An 18,211-nucleotide genomic window follows, 5' to 3' on the forward strand; every position below is an offset into this window, starting at 1 on the left:
ATGTTCTTTGTGTGTAGGATGGGTCCAAGATACTTTGCTACCTGAGGCAAAAGATGAGGTGGTGTCCCTCTGCATTCCGCAAACAGAAGCTAACACACTGGCAGCTCGATCTTACCTCAGTGTTGGCAATGGGAGAGCAGCCTCCACTACACTTGGGGGCAGCACTTCAGCTTAGGGAGTCCTGTGGAAGCCATGTAGGACCCTGCTCTGTCTACTCCCCACCCCTAAAAATATTCCATATAAAGCATCTCTTCTACTGTGCCTAATGGTAGGGCCAGCCCTATCTGTGTGTGAAAAGATAAAATGAAAAGGATATCAAGCTAAAGAGAAGAGTTGTTGCCTTCCTAATGGCACTAGTTAAGGCACAAGCTTGTTTTTATATATTTATTAAGACAAATATAAAAGACTACTGGAGAATCCTGGCTGTTTCCATCATTTTTATTTGATTTGTCATGCTTAATAAAAACAAAACAGGAAGCTGGTACAGTTAGGCTGGACTTATTATTATTTCATTTGCTGGGTTGACTGCCAGTCTTTTAATTGTTTTTTTATTGATTTATGCTTAATTAAGTTAATGTTATTTCTCAACTCATTTGTTATTAAATGCTCATCTTCCTTGCTTCGTATTGTAACAACCGGTGGTTGTAAGAAATAAATCTAAACTGATCTGATAACTGTATAAATAAAGGCCAAACTATATGTTACATAGGATATTTGGGATTGGCACTGATGTCTTTGTTTTCACTTAAGGGTAGCTGTGGGAAATTCCAAACAGATCTGCAAAACTAGTGATGGGCGTGTCACATGCCTTCCCCCCAATCCTTGTCCCCCACCTTGCTTGGGGGCAAATTGAGATACCTTTGTAGCTCAGAAATATCCACCGATCTAGCACAGAACAGCCATCCAGTTCTGACAATTGTACAAATTACAAGTGGGGTAGAAAAGGCAGCCATCAGTAATGTTTCCAAAATTCTCACATGAAGGCCTCCTTGGAGACTAGACTTCCAAATTACCCAGTCTTGTTTCTAAACTGAGATTGACATATCCAGAATTGTTCATTGTTCCTTTAAAAATGAAAATAAATCCAAATTTTGTACAAAACACTCTGCATGCACAGTTTGACACAGCTTTCCATTCAGTCATGACATTTACCACCTCTCCATCACCAATGCACACAGATGCATTGGCAAAGCGCGCGCACACACACACACAAACCCCAAGTATGATGTTGTACATGTGGCTGGACCAAGATTCTTTCATGTGTTTTGTCACATGTGCAGCAGTGCATATGTGCACCAATGAAACACTGCATGAAATATGTGATTACTTTGTGATTGCTTTTTTCCGCTGGCCCAGTTTACGTTGAACACTAACCCAAACTATGGCTTAGGGAGAACAAACCGGAGTACATACAAATCACTCCTCCCTGAATCTGATACTGCCATGCAGCCCAGAACTAAGCCATAATTTGTCTTATTTATTTGACTTAATCCAAACCCTATTTCCTGATATGTCTTGCTCCAAATAAACCATGAGTTACAACAACCAAGATTTAATATTGGTTTGCTGCTTGGGGTTTGTTTGGGGGAGACAAAATATGAACTTGCATTCCCATGTTGCGTTAGCCAAACCACTGGTAGCATGAGAGAAGCAGGACCCAAGGACGAGCAGAGTAGCCACAATATTCACTCTGGATATCCTCACACTTGCTCCTTCCCATTAAACTATGGTTTGGCTTAATGCTATGTGCAAACTAGACCATAGTTTCATAAATGCATATGTGGACATCATTAATGTGATGGTGAGGAGATGTGAATGAACAGAAGGAAGTGAAAGCTGCAGCAAATGGTGCAAACTTCATTTCCATAATTAATTTTTGAAACTCATCTACTTAATCTAGAATTCAAAAAGGCTGGCATGCAGGGGAGAATCAACCAGAGGCATGGGAAGAAATGGAAGCGGGAAAACCTCCTCTCTCAACAAGTCATGCTAATTTGATGTTTTGGTCAAAAGAGGTATGAATCATGCACTGTTTATCAACCCAAGCTGCCCAGGCTATTCGTTTTAAAAAAGACAACAACAACAACAGAGCTGATTCTAACACCTGTACTTATGATTCTATGCCCTGCATAATTTCCTTGCCACCTGCAATTCTGCGCATTTCCTATGCTTACGCATTGAGTAGAAGAAGTTGGATAAGGAAGACAGGCACAAAAAGGAGTGGAAGAAGTAGAGGACAGACTCAGACAAAAGCAATAGTAATAACACAAGTGAGACCTTCAGGTTTCCATCCCTCAACTTCATTCCACTGGCTAGAGTGTCAGACTAGGATCCAAGAAACCAGGGTTCGAATCCCCACTCAACCATGAATGAAGCTCACTGGGTGACCTTGGGCCAGTCACCATCTCTCAGGCCAACCTACCTCACAGGGTTGTGGTTAAATGAGGAGGAAGAGGGAAGAACCATGTACACCAGCTTGAGCTCCATGGAGGAAAAGGGTGGGATATAAATGCAATAAATAATAATAATAAATGCATTAGCCATTTTCACACATGCACTCAAAGACAAGAAAGGGGGAGAGTGGCATCAGATTTGTTCTCACTGTTCCTGATGTTCACATGCCCATTAAAAGTGTGGAAACACAACCGACACCCTTGCCAGCTGCATGTGTGTCTGTGACAGGGGACCATGCAAAATGCGAACTGAGACTACAGATGTGAATAGGCTCCGCTTTAATAGTTGGCTGATCCCTTTTTAAAGCTGACCTGATTCTACTTTCCCCACCTTCTCACAACATTTATGAATGCCAAAGGTTCACCAAAATTCAGTAGCTGCGTAGGCTTCAGAGATCAAGTGTCAGACATGCAAACATAATAGGACACCCAGAATAGAACCCCAGTGTTTCATTTCTATGAAATTCCTGGAAGCCTGACCAGTGAGTATACACATCAGGGTGCCTTTTGCTGCGGCAAGAAAACAGATGGCAAATAAGGAAGATCACTGCAGAGCACAGCGGGAAATAGAAATGGGGAGAGAGAGATAAAACAACAGTGCAGGATCTGGGCTGGGGGCAGCATCAATGTCAGAACCCAGACACAACAAAGGTATTTGTGACTAGGAAAAGCTGCAGCCAAGGAAGTCCAATCTGTTCACGTCTCCCCTGTACTTCAATGGTCACAATGAGGGAGCTTTGAGGCACCACACATGCCAGACAGCTGACTCTCATGCAAGTAGAACAAGAGAGTAGCATCTCCAAGGAAAGAGGCACAGCTCAGTGCATGGGCGTAACCAGGATTTATATTTGGGGGGGGGGCAGGACACCCACCTGTCATCATCCGCTGTCTGGCTCTGTCTAGCAGATTGTGAATGAAGTGTCTCAACAACTGCTGTTTTAAATTACTCTCTTTTGAACCCAAGTACTCAGAAAAATCTGTCAAAATCTTCAGTCATTTGAAAACTAGGAAGTTAAATGAAAAAGTTAACACTAAGGAGTACCTTTCATGCAGTTAATAGGTATATTTTGCAAAACTACAAGGAACATGACTTTTTCATCTTTTTTTTTAAAGAAATATAAATTAAATAAAATGTTTATGGATTTGCTGGAAATCTTTTTAGCACATCCATCTCAAATTCTTCCTTTTTCCCCAATGCAGTTTTTCTGTGCACACTCAGTAAGAATAGCCCATTGAGAGACTCCCCGGTCATCACTGACCTTAGCCAAGTCTTTACTCTCCACAAGGTACTACTGAATGGTACTACTGAAAACTGATAGCAGGCAATACAGAAGACCTCTGCTTCAGAACCTGGTGGACTGCTGCCAGCCATTATAGACAACACTAGGCTAGATGGTATAAGGCAGCCTCATTTGCTAGCCCCCATACCTCTTGGGCATGGGTGGTCAGTTGAATTATGCATGAAAAATATTGCTAGGTTCTGTTGATGTCATGAAAGCCCTCAAGGTGTAATATATCCCTCCAGGCACAGATACCAGGGAAAGCCTATGATGGTTATGGACTTTTTAAGGATAAAGGTAAAGGTAACGGGACCCCTGACCGTTAAGTCCAGTCGCAGAGGACTTTGGGGTTGCGGCGCTTATCTCACTTTATTGGCCGAGGGAGCTGGCGTTTTGTCCGCAGACAGCTTCCAGGTCATGTGGCCAGCATGACTAAGCCGCTTCTGGCGAACCAGAGCAGCGCACAGAAATGCCTTTTCTCTTCCACTTCGTACTTTCAAACTGCTAGGTGGGCAGGACTGGGACTGAACAACAGGAGCTCACCCCATCGTGAGGATTCGAACTGCCGACCTTCCAATCGGCAAGCCCTAGGCTCAGTGGTTTAGACCACAGCGCCACCTGCACTGCTGAAATGCAAAGTTCTCCCAGCCCAGGTGTGGGAAAGGGTCCTTGACTCAGTGGTATGGTATATGCTTCAATTCCCAGTTCAATCTTGGCCATCTGCAGTTAGAAGGATCAAGGAGGTGACACAAAATTCCTCTTCTAAGATTGTCCCTGGATTTTCTCTACAGCCAACCAGGACAAGCAATGCTCTGCACACTGAATCCCATTTGACTATAATACTTTGCTTGCTTGAGATTCCTAGCCTTCACAAAGAGCTCCCAGGATTCCTTTGCTGCAGCCAAGCAGGGAAATAGAAGATGATGAGAGCCTCAGCAGGATCAAGAAAGAAGTACTGCATTGACCAGTGAGGCAGATTTTCGGGGGGGGGGGGGGAATTGAATTGCAAAAATTCCTAGGAAAACCTTCCTATCAGAAAAAAAATGCACTGGGTGATTTGCATCAGAAAATGTTCTGATCCGTAGAGTGATCTATTTTAGCGTATTTATCTTACTTACCGGTATTAAAAACAACAACGCCCCAATAAACCTATATTTGCCAAAGCCCACGTGTTGGACTACAACCCTCATCAGACCCAGCCAGCTAGTGGGAGTTGTAGTCCAAAGTATCTGAAGAGCACCTGGTTGGGGGAGACTGTACTAAACAAAGCTTTAAGAAAAAGTAGCCTGCTTTAATTTTCGCCGTATTTCACCAGAAATATTTGAGAGAGAGAGAAATTAATGCACATTTAATGTGGTTAAAATGTTGTATTGTGTAGCAAACGTTATTGCAAAATATGTAATGGCAATGCCGTGTACATCACTTAACATTATAGTCGTGCCTTGGTTTTCAAACAGCTTAGTTCTCAAACGTTTTGGCTCCCGAATGCCGCAAACCCAGAAGTGTGTGTTCCGGTTTGCAAACTATTTTTGGAAGCCAAACATCTGACGCGGCTACCACGGCTTCCGATTGGCTGCAGAAGCTTCCTGCAGCCAATCAGAAGCCGTGCCTTGGTTTCAGAACGTTTTGGAAGTTGAATGGACTTCTGAAATGGATTACGTTTGAGAACCAAGGCACGACTGTAATTACATTTAAGGGTGGGAGGGAACAGAGGCACTGAAAACTGTTGACACACAAATGCAGGTTGACAACCTAAAGAACGGTGCATTGTATATTCATTGCAAGTAATGAACTTATGAAAAGGAAAATTTTCTTCACAGAAATAAAGCGCTGGGAAAATCTCCATCCCCTCATCATTTGCCCCGATAGACTGAGGGTGAGCATTGGAATCTGTTTCTGTTGGAAGTAGCAAAGGAGGTTGGAGCAACAGAAGTAAAGTCAGTCGCAGACAAGGCTCTGAGCCAAAGCCTCAGACCCAGGGGGACTGGATACAGGAAACAGAACCAGGCAGGTAAATGGCTAAGCAGTAAGGATGGGCAAACATGTATCTTTCAGGGCACGAACACATTAAGGTGGTTGTTACCTCCTGCTATGTTTCAAGTCACACTTTATGTTGCCGGACACATTATTCACCTGATTTGTTTCCCGTGCCTGCAGTCCTCACACAGCTGTTATTCAGTGAAGCCATCACCTGTGCATATACAAACCTCAGCTTAATGAGAGATTACATTTTCAAACTGGATGGAAGCTGGTTTGAGGGAAAGCACATGAAACAGCAGTATTTCTCAAGAAGCTACAGAATACAGATGGATTGTGACAGTGAGTATGGGAGGGGGGCAGGTAAGCCCCGCCCTGCATAATCAATCACATGACAGGGCACATCGACATCATTTGAGGGCTTGTCCCCCTCAAATATTTTATTGGGGAAGGAGCAAAGGGATCTCAACATCTAGGAGTTGGCTTCCAAGGATTGTGACTAATGCTATGCATTTTGGGCTTCAAACACCAGTTGTGGGAGTGCACTGGAGCCAGAGTAAATGGGATTGTGTACCCAGCCTCAGTTTCCCTGTTTCTCATTCTTCCAGTGTTGGCCACATTCACACTCTCAAAGCACTATGATGCCACTTTAAATACTCATGGCTTCCTCCCAAAGAATGCTGGAAGCTGTAATTCGCTAAGGGTGCTGAGAGTTGTCAGAAGACCCCTGTTTTCTTCCCAGTGGTTTCCTTCTCAGACTGATTTCACAATTAATCCTTCTTCATGGGGAACTCTGGAAATTGTAGCTCTAGGGGTGGAAAAGAATTTTCTTAACAATTCTCAGCACTCTTAACAAAAACTATAGTTCCCAGGATTCTTTGTGGTAATATAGCTTTTTTAATGGATGGTGTGAATGTGGCCCTTGTTCAGTTCTTTACATTTCTATATCAGTTAGTGTAGTGTTTTTCTTTAAGACCTCATGAAAATTCAGCATCATTTCAGTGCAAATTTCTCCTAACAGAGCAGATTCTGGTATGTAGGTTTGACTGATAATACTTTTTTTTTTTTTTAAAGCAAAATAGCCACCTCAGACCACCTCATAAAAAGGTAAGTAATTAATGTGTGAAGAGCAAACGTTCATGGAACTGTAGACTAATATGCATATTTAAGTTCTGGACTTAAGCAGTAGCCCAGGAAGCGCAAATCAATTAAGTTCACTTAATTGTGGAATGAACGATATCTTTAAGGATCTCTAGCAGCAAAAAAATACATAGCATAAAAACAAAAGCAACATTTAAAAGCCCTGGCAAAACAGAAACTTCCCCAGACCATGAACTTCTCTAGGAAAAGAACTCCAGAGATGCGAGGTCAAACCAGAAAGTGCCCTGTCTTTGGTCACCACCTGCCTTTCTTCAGCTGGATTGGGACCACATAGCAAGAATTTGTAAAGCACACGGTTTTACCCAAAGACTTATAGGAACTGTGGCTCCATGAGGAGGAAGCTGGAGATCCCAGGATTCTTGGGGGACACCATGACTGTTAAAATGGTATAAATATGCTTTGAATGTATGGTGTGGATCGGCAGGTTCATGTAGAAGCAGGTGGTCCCTTTAGAATATATATAAAACACCACTACCACTGAAAACCAAAAACCCAACAGCAAATTGTAACTTCAGACATGGATAAATAGCAGCACTCAATTACTGCTGTTCTGCTTTAAGCTGCAAGTGATGTGGCAACTCTGGGTTGTGTCCAATACTGTTCCTACTTAGAGACCCATTGAAATAATGGACATGCCTTCTTTCTGATGCAGCTTGATTCTAAAGTTAGTAATTAATGCAGAGTTGGGATGGCTTAATACCAAGAGAAAAGGTTTCCCTGTAGCCTCTGTTATGAAGAAATTCACCCAAAGAAGGTGCAACAGAATTTGTCAGTCACATGAAACAGGCACTGTCTGATGATACCCCACCATTACTGCTGCAACTATGCAAAGGGAACTGTCCACCCAAACTTAGAGGAACTGTCCATCCTCGTTATTGGGCATTTGTCAGTCATATTCCATTCACAGGCCTCGAACTATCCAAATATTCACTTTCTAGAGATGGCAGCAAATGGTTGGACTACCTGAGGTCTGCAATGGCCGAAGTAGACAATCCAAATTGCAGAGTTCTTGCAATTACATAGTTCCTGCCTTTCATATCCTTTCATAAGTAATAATAATAGCAGTGTGTGTCGGGGTCATTATTTTTGTTTGTTATTAGGACATGCATTTTTGTGTTTTTATGTTGTAAACCACCCTGTGATCTTCCAATGAAGGGCAGAACAGAAATTTAATAAATAAAATTGCCAGCCCCTGCAAAGTTGGTGTGCTCTTAGAACGGATAGCCTACCTTGCAACCAAGCTAGAACCAGACCTGACAATCAACGATTCACACCTTGCAATGTACATGCTGAGCTCCGTAGCTGTAGAAGGTGTACCATGGTCCTCTCCACTTCTGCGGAGCTCCTTCAGAACCTTATGTGTACACAGATCAACCTCCCCCAGGATCCAACAAACTGCTCTTTCCTTTGTTTTTCTTTCAGTGTCTCATCGCACTACATGGTTAAACTATGGTAAATGTAATAGTGGCCGCCAACATGGATGGCCTTAAAGGAGGATTGGGAAATTCATGAAGGAGACAGCTGTCAATGGCTACTAGCCATGATGGCATGTCCCTTCATACTAGTGCCTGGGAATCACAAGTGGAGAAAGAACTGTTGTGCTTGGGCCCTGCTTATAGGCTTCATATAGTCATCTGATTGGTCATTGTAGGAACAGGATACTGAGCAACATGGGGCCCCTTTGGCCTGATCCACCAGGATGCTTTCTTATACCGCTGTTTCACTCAACCTCTCACTGCACACCACCCTTCCACCTTGTTCCTTTCTCTGTGAACATCACCAACTGACTTCCTTCCTCTTTTCCCTCCTCTCTCAAGCTTCCCATTTCCCACTCAAGCAGCTCTCCTTCCTCCCCCTGCCCATCTTCCTCACTGGCATAGCAAACCCATCTTCCTCCTTAGCATCAATCTGCCACCCATGATCCCTCTCCTTTCTCCCAGCCCTCCCCTCCCCTCTCCCACCAGCTGTGCCTCTGGAAAATCTAGAAATAAACTGCAGAATGTTAATTTATGAATCAAGGAGGAGTCATGGGGGACCACTTGATTTCATTCCCCACCAGGGCCCAGCATTTTCTATTATCTTTCCCTACAGCAGATAGCTGCTTCACCCACCCCTCAGACTTTCTCCCTCTGCCTGCCCCCCTGCTGCCACCACTGTGACAGCCAGCCATGTTGACACCATCCCCGCATCCCCCCACTTCCCCGCCCCAGTGAAAGATTCAAACAATCAGATCTATGTCTGGTCTTTGACCTGCTGAACCGAACCCTCACTCGACCTTGGCAGCCCTGCCTAGGGGTGCAGAATTTTGACAAGCTCCAAACCCCCCAAAAATTATGATCACCAAGAAATGCAGTGTAAAACATACCAAACCCCAAAATTATTTCCTCAGTATTAAAAAAGAAGAAGTGATACACATCTTGACAAAAGGAAGAGCCATCCCCAGGCACATGAAAGGTGTTGAAAACCATACATGAAGACAAAATGCCAGTGCCCAGAGAGTCCCATCCCAGTTAGAGACACTGAAAATAAACCTCTTGAATATGAACCCCCCCCTTTTTTTTTTTTTTAGTAGAGAGAGGGGAGATAGGGGCCATTTTAAATGGATAACAAGATCAGCATTCAGCTGCTGAGGCCCACTGAGTCACACATGCTTAACAATACTAGAGACAATCCCATTTTTGCACCTCTGCTTTTCAAAATCATTTTCACCATCATCTTCTTATTGCTGCTTAACAAAGATACACTCATCGTCTTCCATTCTGGTGCCCAAATACAAACAGATCCTAAAACCTGACATGAAACAGAAGGAGCAAAGAGAGCAGTAGGGAGTAGGATAGTGCATGGTGACAGTTCCTTACTTGGATAACGTAGCCATACATACAGGTCTGGGACAAAGGGAGGAAGCCTAGCAAAAGAAACACCAGCATTTCAAGATCACAGACTAATGCCTTATGGGAAGAACATCCTTACATTGTATTAGCCCCCAAAGCCCCCTTTCAAAACAAAAGAAAATACATAAATGGCTTTAATGCATTGGCCGGGAAAACACACACACACACACACACACACACACACACACACACACAGAGAGAGAGACGGTACTACAATAAGGCCACGTCTCTCTCGTGCATCTGAATAACAACCAGAGCCTGTATTGTTCCCTTTCGATGGGAAGCCCATCAAGGCAGCTCCTGCCGCTGACATCCGTGTTGACACTTCAGTCAGCGGCAAGAACAGATTTCTGCATTTGCAATCGCAAGCCCCCCTTCCCATTTCCCCTCCATCCCCTCAAGAGTTAAAACTGCTAGAAGATGTCAGTCTCCAGATTTTCTGACACTGCTGTTATTTTTTTTAAAAAAACAACCATTTACAAATCAGAGAGGAAGGGGGCAGGGAGATGCAAGATGCTTTGAAGACAAGGAACAAGACCCCTCCACCAAAGCAAGGTTTACGCACCACTATAAAACGAAAAACAAAGCATGCATTTTCTGGGATCCTCTTTCTCCTGCAGCGGAGACAGAGAAGCTCCTTGATTGCAAAAGCAGAAGAATGCGTGGCTCAGGTGTCTTGCAAACGGAAGGTCCACAGGCCAGCCCTGTTCCCAGTGTAACAGCAGCAAAGGGGAAAATGAGGTTGGGGGAAGCATTACCTGCAGTCTGCCCTGTCATGCTGTATCCAGACTGTCGGCCTCTTAGGGTCTGGTATTGTCATCGAAAGCAATACCCTTTGCAGGAAAAAAAGAAAGAGTGGGGAGTGGGTGAGGAGGGAAAGGAAGGCACACTTCTGGCTTAGTCCATTAAAAGGCTTCCCTTTCTCCCCATAGAGCAGCTTCTGACCTCCAATCCTAACATTAGTAGCTTGGATGCTTCACTGCCTCAGTGCTGTTCCCTAGCACATGTCGTCACCAGGCTCCTGCCGCCCTGATTGGCTGAGAGGGAGCAGATAATAATACTACTAATAGCACTGGCAGGGCAGGGGAAGACAAATCTTATGTTTCAGAGACAAGCAGCTGTGGGAATCTGAGGTGGGCGGCCTCATTCAGAAACTTGAATCCAGCCCCCGCGCCAGTGGCCTTTGACCTTTTCCCTCCGCTGGCTTTAGATTAAAGCCTATGCAAACTTTTAAAATGTTGTGCTTACCCAAGCACATTCCTTATGGCTATATGAATGGAAAGGGTATTATATTATTATTATTATCAGGTGGATCCTGATTATTTCAGGACCCAGAGCAGCAGCAGCAACAACAACAACAACAAAAACTGCCCTCTTAGAGCAACTCACACTCAGGGTCATAAAATAATTTCAAAACACACACAATTTAAACAAGTGGCAACATTAACACACTCTAGTCTAGCCAGGCATGTCTCACAAACCAAGTTTAATAATATGGCATGGTTCAAAATAAAGAACAGCACTCATTTAAAAACTAGCTCAGCATCTTTGGGTATGAGAACTTGATTTAAAAAAAAAAAAAGTCTTAAAGGCCTGTTTGAAAGCAGATAACAACAAAATATTCTTAATGCAAAGATTTCCAAAGAAGCCCTAATAGAAATAGACTGAAATAGAGGAGCAGTTCTTTTGTTTTTCACACACACACACACACACACAAATTAATTGCACTTCAGGACTGCTGCTCACACATGTTATTGGCTTGCAACCCTGACAACACAAATGGGTTTCTTAAAAGCTACCTTTTAAAAAACTATGGTAAGATAGCAAACCTGCTGGTTGCTTTTTTTTATTATTATTATTAGGGGGAAAGGAGCCAGTATTTCTTGGCTGTCTAGCTTTGCTCAAAGCAAGAGAATAGATAACTGTAACAAACATTTAGAGGCTGACATATTGGGGTCGTTAAAGAGACAAATTACATGTGTTAATCTCATGTGCTGCTTGAGGAAGCCACCTCACTTGGCTGAATGGTAAAGCTGGGTTAGCATCCAGAAGGTAAAGAGAGGAAGGCAGATGCCAAAGGGAGGGATTCCTGCAACCAAGTTGCCATCACTAATAAGGCCCTCACATGCATAGTTTTCTGATTTGTATGCTATGTCTATAAGCAATGTGTCAGGGGTAACATGTTTACATGTGATGAAGTTATAGGTAGCTACACTATTACCTTCAGCCAGGTTGAGGACCCATCGCAGCCAAAAAGGATGGCTTCTCCCACACCAAGAAAAATGACACACTTTTACTTTAGAACATCCAAAATCTTGTCACCATATTCATTTTTCATTAATTGCATGATCTGGCAGAAAGCACAAAAGAAATCCAACTAAGCATTGTACTGTGTGTTGGCTTTGAGTCTCGCCCCCCCGTCCAATAAAATATGATCATTCTGATGTCACTGCAAGAAATGGTGCTCTGAGATTTCCAATTGTGTTTCCTTGGGAGTATCACTGGAAATAGATTAAATCACATACAGATACTCTACAGGGGAAAGAATTGGGCACTTCCACAACAATGTACATACTACAGCTCCTCCATGGAGATTTAATGGCTGACTGTAGCTCACCGTAGCTGAGTATGGAATGACAGCATTGTCACTGGTTCCTATCCATCTTTCTGTCTAGGCAGGGCCATGAGGCAAGTTGAGGCAACTGCCTCGGGTGGCAGGTTCCACAGGGGCAGCAGATCACAACAGAGAGCTTTATTCTTGTTCCTGATGTCAGATCTTCACTCACCCTTTCCATCCTTGGTGGGAAAGAGACACCCGTTTGTGGTTCATGCAGTTGCTAACGTGTCTTGGGGTGGCCCTGTGTTTGGGTCTCCTGCATGGTGAGGCAATCCCTCACTTGCTTTGGTGCAAAGAGCGCCTCAGCATCTCACATTAAACCTAACTACCAGCCTGGTGGACAAAAGAGAGTCAGTGTGGTATAGTGGTTAGAATGATGGACTGGAACCTGGGACACTAGGGTTCAAATCCCCACTAAGCCATAAACCTCACTAGGTGATCTTGGGCCAGTCACTGCCTCTCAGCTTAACCTACTTCACAGCATTTTCATGTGGATATGGTGGGGAGCGAGAGAAACTACCTTGAGCCGCTTGGAGGATGTAAATCTAATAATAAGTAAATGAAAGGTTTTTAAATTTTGGTTGCCCAGTTTCACATACACTTAAAGGGGGATTCAAAGTTTGAGTTGGGGAAATAGTCAGCCATCACAGCTTGATCTAGAGTCAACCAGATGCAGGAGTACACAAAAAAGAAATGAGATATTGGAGTTGGAAAACTGGAAGACTAAGGATGGAATCTGCCTGTCAATCAAAATATTCCAAAATAGCAGTTCATTAGTTCCCAGAAGGCATCGTTTGACAGCTCATGGCATTAAGAGATCCCTTCTGTTGTTTAATTTTACACAGGCTGCTCATGAATAGCAACATTCTCTGATAAACAGTCTCCCCATTACCCCTGAGCAATTAGCTGTGAGCCCCAAGGAGGAAGTGGGACTTTGTGATATCAGCTGGGTTAAAGATTATGACATCAGAGCAGCCAAGCCAATGGCAAGATATTGGGTCTGGGTGCGAATGCTGGGTGTGAATGCTGTTATGAGCAGACTAGCTCACAATGAGAATGAGTCTTGTGAGAGAAACAGAAAGCAGTCAGATGGAGAGATGGTGAGAATTCAGGGGGGAGACATCACTCAGAGCCCAACATCCAAACAAGCCCTTTCAAAAACATTAGTAAGTCGTTCTCTGTCATTGTGTGAACATCAGCTTTCATCAAAATGTGAACATCAGGAAAGTGCTTGCCATTCTCAGAATAACTAAGAAGATAATTTCAAAGAGATAGATGAAAGTTGCACTGTGCATTGAAAGTTTGCCCTGCAACAATGAGGATTAGAAACTTTGCTCTTTTATCAATGCTTTGGATTTCAATTCGCATCAGTCCCAGTCAGCAGAGCCATATGAAGGTGGAGTTTATGGAACCACATCCATGCTGTCTAGGGCTGATGGGAGCTGGGAGTCTGAGACATCTGGAGGGTACTAGATTGGCCTGGCCTGTTCATGTTTAAAACAGGAGATAAGGATTTAAATAATAATTCTTCACAACAAAAAAGGTGTGGGAGTGAGGGGAGATACACCCTCTCTGTGCCCCATGCTTTCTACAGCAGTCAGTTGTTTGAAACACTTTCCTCTTGACTCAGCATTTTTCTCTCCACTGTTCTTTTTGCAGGGCTGGCTCAAGACATTTTGCTGCCTGAGGCAGAACTGCAAATGGTGCCTCTGACACACACACACACACAGAGAGAGAGAGAGAGAGAGAGAGAGAGAGAGAGAGAGAGATCAGAAGGCAAGGGCAGAGTACCCAAGATAGTAAACCTGAGGCAAAGGATTCCAGCAGCATTTTTCATCATCATAATCTGTTTATTTCTATACCACCTTTTGGCCAAGACCCCCAAAGCTATGAACTAATTAATACAAGAGAAAATATAATAGCATTGGTTGGCATCCATCTGTCTCAGGCGACAATGGAGGAGTGTGCCTTTGGAGGTGAGGTTAAACTGTTGGAAGTTACAGTGGCTGCTGTGGCTGTAGAGACCAATACTAGAAGACACAGGTGAGAGCTGGGTACATGGTGGAGACCAAAGGTGGACAAACTACCCTAACAGGAGCACGTCATGCCCCCCACCAGAAGTGCTACTCTTCCCCTAGCATCCCATACACCCCAGCGGTGGAATATTATTGTAATAAACTGTAATAAATAAATAGATTGTGAGCCTGAGGGCAGGACCTATTTCATTACTGAACTTTGCAACCTGCTCTGTGAGCCTTGAATTTTTTAAGGGTGGGGGGTGGGAGGTGGAGGTGGTTGAAGATAAGGGTTTAAAAAAGATCATCCAAATAGATAACTAAGTAAGCAATTCTCTCCCTGACACCTGAGGAGATATGTTGCCATCAGGACCGACAGTGCTGGGGTCAATAGACTTGTTAAATATAATGCTCATAATATGGAAAAAGTTTAAAATATCAAAAAAAGATCAAATATAGAAAATCTTATTTTAAAAACACAGTGGAATAACAGAATACGAATTCCACTGACATAATGTTATGGAATTGCATCTTGCCTTTTAAATATTATTGCAATATTTTATTTATTGGTTTTTAAAAACGTGTAGTGCATAAACGGGTTGGTGAAGGTACCATTGCTCAGTGGTAGAATATATTCTTTGCACACAGAAGGTTGCAAGTTAAATTCTAGAACCCCTTCAGATCACAGCTGATGGGTAAGACTTCCACCTGAGACTCTGGAGAGCTATATTTCTCTGTTAGACCAGTTTGCACTAAGCTAGAGATGGAACCGTGGTCTGCCCTGCTGTAAGGCAACTTCATAAGCTCCTGTTGCAATGATCTGGTTTTAGCAACATCTGAATTTCTTAACACAAAATGCCTCCCCACTTTTTCTCTCACCACCACCACCCCACTTAAATCCGAGACAGTACACTTTACTTCCACGCAATTCTGGCCCATCAGCAATTTAAATCGCTCACAACAGCAACACCACAATGCTATTTTTGCCCTTGCTATTTGTCACAGCTGGGACGTTTCAGGAGGGAGAGCATCAAAAAGAGAGCAAGAAGCGCAAGGGAAACTCAAAATTAAAGTTTTTGGACCACTTCGACTATGATGTCATGGTTTCCCAGCCACACTCTGATTGGCCAGCGTGGCTCGAGCATCTGCTGAGAGCTAAGGGCTGGTTAGCTGCCGGAGGTTCAGACCTTTCAGAGCAGGTTTGGATCAGGGCTGGTTGTCCTGACAACCTGGGGAGTGTCAGCAGCTCCTCCTGGTAACCAAATAACGAAGCCGCTGTCATCCCCTCTCAATTCCCCCCAAATGGACGAGATCTTTCATCAGAAGAGATCATTCGTATTGTCTGAATAGGAAACGCTTGCTTGCTTGCTTGCTTGCTTGCTTGCTTGCTTGCTTGCTTGCCTGCTTGCTTGCTTGCTCGCGGACGACGCACGCAGCCCCTGCTTAGTGCTGGGTAGATCAGGAAACACCTAACAACAGATAACTATGGAAACCCGTGTCGGGCAGCCTGACAGCTTTGCGTGTGTAGTAGGGATGCTCATCTGAGGGAGATCCTCTGACTCTTTTGGAAATTCCAAGCACAAGACAGGGATTCCTCAGTACGATCCAAGCTACCTGTGCATGGTCCTCTCCTGCCACCATCACTACCACCACCGGCAATAAAATAAAATTTTATTTGGTTAGTAAAAACCAACCTCTTCAGTGGTATTTGTCCCAGACCAGAGACTGGTGAGAGCAGGGAATGATGGTGAGGGAAAAGAAAAACCTCTAAAGGCTTTGATGGGGTTTTCCAATTCTCCAATCCATTTGTTGTTTGAATGTAGTTAGCAGGAATGGATTGTGTATTTTTCAGTTATGCTGATTAGATCTTGGACTTTTTTAAAAAGAAAAAGGAAAATATAAGGCACATTAAGGAAATTGTCAGAAAGCAGGACCAAAATGAATAGTATACGATTAATTAGTTACTAGAAACATATGCTTTTGATCTCCCTACTTATCATATTTAATGATCCTGGAAAATCATCCTGGCCCTGGAAAACTACTGTCCCTATTTCTGCATAGGGTGAGGAACCTTGCTAAAATTTTGGTATTTGGATTTGCTTGATCTGTTGTTCTTCCCGGTCCACCTCCTTCCCCATGAGCTCTAGAATGGCGTGGACACAACTGCACTCTAATGCATATGCACTTCAGTGCATGCAGATGAACTCTACAGCTTGATGCTGCTGCATCCTGCAGCTGCTTAGAAATACTGTTATGTGTCACCCCAATGTCTAAGTGGTGTGAAATTCCAGAGGTTCCAGGTGCTAGCCCAAGGTTCAGTTTCCTTGGAATGAAGGACAATGTGGTGTCTTTGTGACATATGGTTTAAAGTCATACCTCGGGTTACAGACGCTTCAGGCTGCGTTTTTTCGGGTTATGGACCGCCGAAACCTGGAAGTACCGGAATGGGTTACTTCTGGGTTTCGGTGGCCGCACATGCACAGAATTGTGCTTTGCGCATACACAGAAGCGCCTAATCGCAACCCACGCGTGCGCAGACATGCCGCTGCGGTTGCGGACGCTGCGGGTTGCAAACGTGCATCCCACACAGATCATGTTCGCAACCCGAGCATCCACTGTATTTGCACACATAAGATGGAGGGGCTCACAGCATTAACTCCCCAGATGGTATTGCTTTCCCCAAAGTCACAGCGTAGGATTCCAGCAGAAATCAAGCATGTCTTTTACTCTCAGACCTCTGCCTGCTTCTAGCTCAGTTCTCACACAACTTCACTCCCTCTTGCTTTTGTCTTTCTCACTACTAGCCAGGTGAGGGAGGGGGTCCCTACCTATTTGCTCTCTGGCACACAGCAACCTCCTTTGTTATACTAACAACCATACTTAGATGGCAACTAAGCCCCTTGCCTGGCTAATTCAACAATGGAATCCTCCTTTAGATTTTACAGCAACCCTTGCTGGATTCAAAACTCCAAAAATTAGAAGGGACTCAGGCATCATACTGATTAGCCCCCGCCCCCAACTCAGAATAATATTTTGAACTCCTGACAACATATTGTTGTAACCCTGGGGCTTAGTAGTAACCTGGACACAGACTTGGAGGCTATGGGGCTTGTGGTGCCAGCAGAAACTACTGAACTAGTGAGTCCTGTGTGTCAGAAATCTAGAGGACTGGGATGCCAGAGACCTCTGAGCTTATCCCCAAATACAGGGGCAGCATACCTGCCTCCAAGAACCTCGCACTACCCAGGTCAATGGGCTCCACACATGAATCCCTGGCCCTGCAGATACAATAGAATGCTAGGACCACAGAAATTCTGGATGTCAGTGTATAAATGGCTCTAGTGTGGTCCGAAGTGTATGTTATTTTCTGCCTCCACTGCTTGATGAAGTATAGCTCTGAATAACAGTTGCTGAGACTTATGAGTGGGAAGAGTGCTGTTGCACTCAGGTCCTGCTTGCACTGATTGGCCACTGTGGGAAATGGATGTTGGACGAGATGGGCCTTTGGCGTGATCCAGTACGGGTCTTCTTATGATCCTATGTTGCTGGAGCAAGTTGCTCAGTAGGAACTCGCCTTCCTCCACCAAACCCCAGAGGTTCCTCCACAGGACCACAACAGGATATATATTATAGAACAATATGGGGAAGGGCTGTGGCTCATTGGATGAAGGGCAGCATAGGGTTTGCATGCAGAAACAGGCATTGCATGTTTTATCCCTGGGGGTTTTCAGTTAGGATTGAGAAAGACTTGTGCCTGAACCCCCCAGCAATCCCATATATGTTTACTCAGAAGGAGGTCCCATTAAATTCAATGCCA

General features: G+C 44.0%; 1 protein-coding gene across 7 annotated transcripts in view; it reads right to left on the bottom strand.

The window, feature by feature from the left end:
* The window catches only part of PAK3 (p21 (RAC1) activated kinase 3), a 144,481-nt gene that overhangs the window by 72,703 nt on the left and 53,567 nt on the right, over nucleotides 1-18,211 (bottom strand). For 3 of the 7 annotated variants that reach the window (XM_077922713.1, XM_028715019.2, XM_028715020.2), the window contains exon 1: nucleotides 10,521-10,759. The exons of 1 other annotated variant lie outside the window; for it this stretch is intronic. In XM_077922713.1, the coding sequence (XP_077778839.1) occupies nucleotides 10,521-10,539 (19 nt within the window). In that variant the 5' untranslated portion in view covers nucleotides 10,540-10,759. Of the gene's footprint in view, nucleotides 1-10,520; nucleotides 10,767-18,211 lie in introns of those variants that run through there. 3 more of the 7 variants (XM_077922712.1, XM_028715016.2, XM_028715021.2) reach the window with 3 other exon arrangements.

This window comes from Podarcis muralis, chromosome Z (assembly GCF_964188315.1).
Source record: "Podarcis muralis chromosome Z, rPodMur119.hap1.1, whole genome shotgun sequence".
Taxonomy (NCBI): Eukaryota; Metazoa; Chordata; class Lepidosauria; order Squamata; family Lacertidae; genus Podarcis; species Podarcis muralis.